Source organism: Protopterus annectens, chromosome 1.part0 (assembly GCF_019279795.1).
Source record: "Protopterus annectens isolate FY-2018-M chromosome 1.part0, PAN1.0, whole genome shotgun sequence".
NCBI lineage: Eukaryota > Metazoa > Chordata > Ceratodontiformes > Protopteridae > Protopterus > Protopterus annectens.
This window is the reverse complement of record NC_056725.1, coordinates 835,781,097-835,785,030: the sequence shown is the minus strand read 5'-3', so window position 1 is coordinate 835,785,030 and position 3,934 is coordinate 835,781,097. Positions and strand designations below refer to the sequence as shown.

At 38.5% G+C, this 3,934-nt stretch overlaps 1 protein-coding gene across 1 annotated transcript in view; it reads left to right on the top strand.

Annotated features, from left to right (window-relative positions):
• The first annotated feature begins 410 nt into the window (after window positions 1-410).
• The window catches only part of LOC122794966 (calcium homeostasis modulator protein 5-like), a 134,918-nt gene continuing 131,394 nt past the window's right edge, over window positions 411-3,934 (top strand). The window contains exon 1 of the mRNA XM_044063562.1: window positions 411-1,144. Coding sequence (XP_043919497.1) covers window positions 605-1,144 — 540 coding nt within the window. The 5' untranslated portion in view covers window positions 411-604. The remainder of the gene's footprint in view (window positions 1,145-3,934) is intronic.

Here is a 3,934-nt window from a genome sequence, read left to right as displayed (position 1 = left end):
AGAATGCTTTCTGTGAGTTTCAATATGACAACCATTCTGAATATAAGCTTCGCAATGCAAAACCACAGCCTGTTGTATTATGATGCAAAGATATTATGTTAGATTTGCTACTAGCTACCACATTATCTTTTCTATAACTAAGCTTATTTAACTAATGCTTTGAACTTAAAAGTATTTATTGCCATGAACAGGTAAGGTATATTCACATATGCAGACGTGTATCTGTAACCATAATTCAAATTTAGATAACCAGGAAGAAGTAACGCAAATAATGTGTTACACAGTTGCATGAGTACTAGACTGCATGAGAAAGAAAGAAGGCACACTGAAGTTGCATCTTCCTTTTAATTAAAAGCCAGACTGAATACAACCCTAAAAACTGTATCAGCAGTACATTGCACTTGCCGGAATGGGAAGAGCATCAGGTGTCTATCAGATACCAGACGACTAGGCTGGTAGCTTTATAAAGCAGAGCACATTTTCTAAGTGCTGTACACTCACAGCTGCATAACATCTATTGCATTAGTCCAGGATATGCTTTTGCAATCAAGACTTTAGAGCGTTTTTTTTTTTTGGTGGAAGCATAACTGAATCTTAATAAAAAATGGATACATTGGAAACAGTTGTGAAGTTCCTGAAGAACTGGAAGACAGCAATAGGTTACATTGTTATGGCAGTGGTGGCATTTGCTGGGCAAATCCTGTTTTCCATCTGTGCATTCCAGTGTCCATGCAGTAGCCAGAATTTTATATATGGACTTACTTTTCTTTCAGCTCCGGCTCTCATGCTATTCATCCTGGGTTTTATTCTAAGTAGAGGAACCTGGAGGCTTTTCACAGGTAGTCGTCTCAGCCCCAAGAAGCAATACTGTCGATATCAAACCACTCAGAGCATTTTTGATTTGACTAAAATCATTGCAAGGGCTCTGGTAGGCCCACTGATGTGGGTCTGTGTATCTCTGCTGAATGGACCCTATTATGAATGTGCTCTGACTGGTTGGGAGAATGACAGTTTCAGATCGTATCTCTGCCAGAACAAAGCCCCGTCATGTAAGGCAGAGATCCTCAGAGTACCATGTGGGAAAGCAAACATAAACGCATCTGATAATGAGGATGTACTCCTAATACTTAGGGCACAATCTCAGGTAAGAAACTCAACTTCACTTTTATTAAAGCTGAAATCTGACTTTTATTTCCAGTACACAAGTCTTGCGACATCAGTGGAGATTTTAGTTATCCTGTGCTGAAGCAGTTGAATAGAAAATACAGGAAAATACTTTGTATCACAAAGACACTTTCTGTACTGGATTTTTTTTTTCGTTCACATACATACTTTACAACTTGTAATTTCTGAAAAAGGCATGTTTCCGCAAGATGGTGTTAAATGAGCTGCTATGGGTGGCAGTTGTTCTGTACACATCCAGAAATGGAATGTCTGCCTACTGACAACAGGGCTCTTCATTAGTTGTGTGCTCCGAGTGCTTTCACTAACTGTTCATGATTTTGCAGTTCTAAAGATTTATTTTATCATTCCAGCAAAAGTTTGATGTATAGAGCTGTTGGAGACCTCAGAGTTCTGTATTTTTAGTCTGATACAGCCTGTCATCTTGTATCAGTTTTATGGTAAAAATTTTTCATGCAGTGTTAGAGGCAATACTTTTTAGATTGCAACTGTTCTCGAGTGCTCTTTTCTTTTGTTTGTTTTCTTTTTTTTAAGGTTTCATTTAAAGTATGCCTCACTTGGAGTTTGGAGTTCATGGCTTCTTTGATTTTCACAGCATTTCTCACCACACTAGTAACCTTTTTGGATGTTTCTGGCATCCTTCGTGTTAGTTGCTATACTATCACTTTACTATTCCAAAAATGTAAGCCATAGTGGTGCAGCAGTAGCATTGTTGCCTCACAGCAAGAGGTTCTCCTGCTCGATTCTTGGCTGGAGTGCCTTCTGTGTGGAGTCTGCATGTCCTCCCTGCGGTTGAGTGGTATTCCGAAAGACATGGGTAGAATGGGCATGCCTTCATTGAAGGATGGGTGTCGAGCTGGCACCTTGGCACCTGTAAAAAATCTACTGCCAATCATTATCAGACTGGAGTTCTGCTGTGGTGACCCCTAACTGGGAAAAGAAGAACAACAATGAACAACTTGGTTTCCGAAAAAATATCAGAAGGAGCTGTTTTGTGCTGTTCAGTTTGATCTTATTAGATAATGAATCTGGCTTGCTCACAGTTATATGTGGCATTCTGAATGGCTAGTAAAATGTCTGTGGCACTTGTCTTGATCAGGTTGAATTTGGACTCATTAGGGTGAAATATTTTTCACTCTGTGATAGGTTGTTGAACTTATGCTTGGCTGAATTAATGCAGTTTATTACTCCTTACAAAGTCTGTCTTTCATTCAAAAGTTATTCATTATCTGATCGATTTATTGCATAATTTGTACATTTATGTTTATTTCAGTTATTTAATGTATTCATTTAGTTAGTTAGTTATTGATACATTTTATGTATTTATTTATTTGGCATTTGTTTAAGGGGAATGTCCAACTGGGTCATGAGGTACCCCTTTTCTGCGAAGGCCTGGGGAGAAAAGCTCCAGATACATATGGTTAACAGAATAAAAAACTAGACAGACATAATAAAGTCATAACATTCAAGCACAAATAGGAAAACAACACATTAATTTGTCAGAATGAGAACTTCCTCAGACAAATTTTTGTCTGGTGAAGTTTACTAATGTAGTAAATGAAAAGTGGTTAACATTAGATACGACTCTTTCTTTATTCCATAGCCAGTACTGTGTTTGCTTTATAGTAGTTTGTGCATTTTATTTTGTTTTTCATTAGAATGAGAACTTAACTGACATAATAAAGTCATAACATTCAAGCACAAAATTGGAAAAGCTACACATTAGTTTGTCAAAATAAAAACACAAGGGACATAATAAAGTCACAGTGTTCAAGCATAAATGATATGTTAAGCCTGATATCAGGAAGATGCATCATTACTTACATAATAGATGATTATCAGAATGATTATTAATATTCTAGAGGTCATAAAATATGGTACAGATTACGGCGCAGTGGTGCAGCAGTAGCTTTGTTGCCTCACAGTAAGAGGTTCTCTGGTTCGATTCTTGGCTCAGGTGCCTTCTGTGTGGAGTCTGCATGTCCTCCCTGCATTCGTGTGGGTTTCCTCATGGTGCTTCAGTTTCCTCCCACATTACAAAGACATGCATCTGGAGCATTTCTCCCTGGGCCTCCGCTGAAAATTGGCTTTGATCCAAGTTGGACTTTCCTGGTAAACAAATAATAAATAAATATTGGTGAAGGTGTAGGATGGTACAGGTAGAGAAGGGTAGGGTGTGATAGAGGGGATAGTAAGAATAGATGTAGAAAACATATGAGTGTAACCTCAGGGGAGTGTGTGTGTACAGGAAGGGGGGGGAAGGGTAAGTTAGTAGGAGGGAGAGATAGAGAGAGGGGGTAGATAAAGGTATAAGAGTACCTCAGCCTGGGCTCATACAGGATCAAATCCAAGCTTTGTTGAAATATTATTTTATAGAGTTTTTGAGGGAGTTCAGATTAGTAGCAGTTTTAAGAGCAGGAGTAAATGCTTGGTCCTTGGGTTTTGTTAGGTTTATAAGATTTAAGGAGATGTTTGTCTTCAGATCTGAGATGTTGATTAATGGGCTAAGAGCAGGACAAGCTAGTGGGTTGTGGATGATTTTGTATACTATAGTAAGTTGTGCATGTTGGAGGTGGAGGGAGAGTTCAGGCCATCTTAGGGAATGTAGGGCTTTACAGTGATGAGTTAGAGAGGTTGTGTTTATGGAAAATTTGTCAATTTTGTTATAGCAGGTTTGCGTTTTTTTTCCTAGGGAGGTCTGCAAGTTAGTTAAAATTGGTGCCCCATATAACAGTGAGGGCAAAAGGTAAAC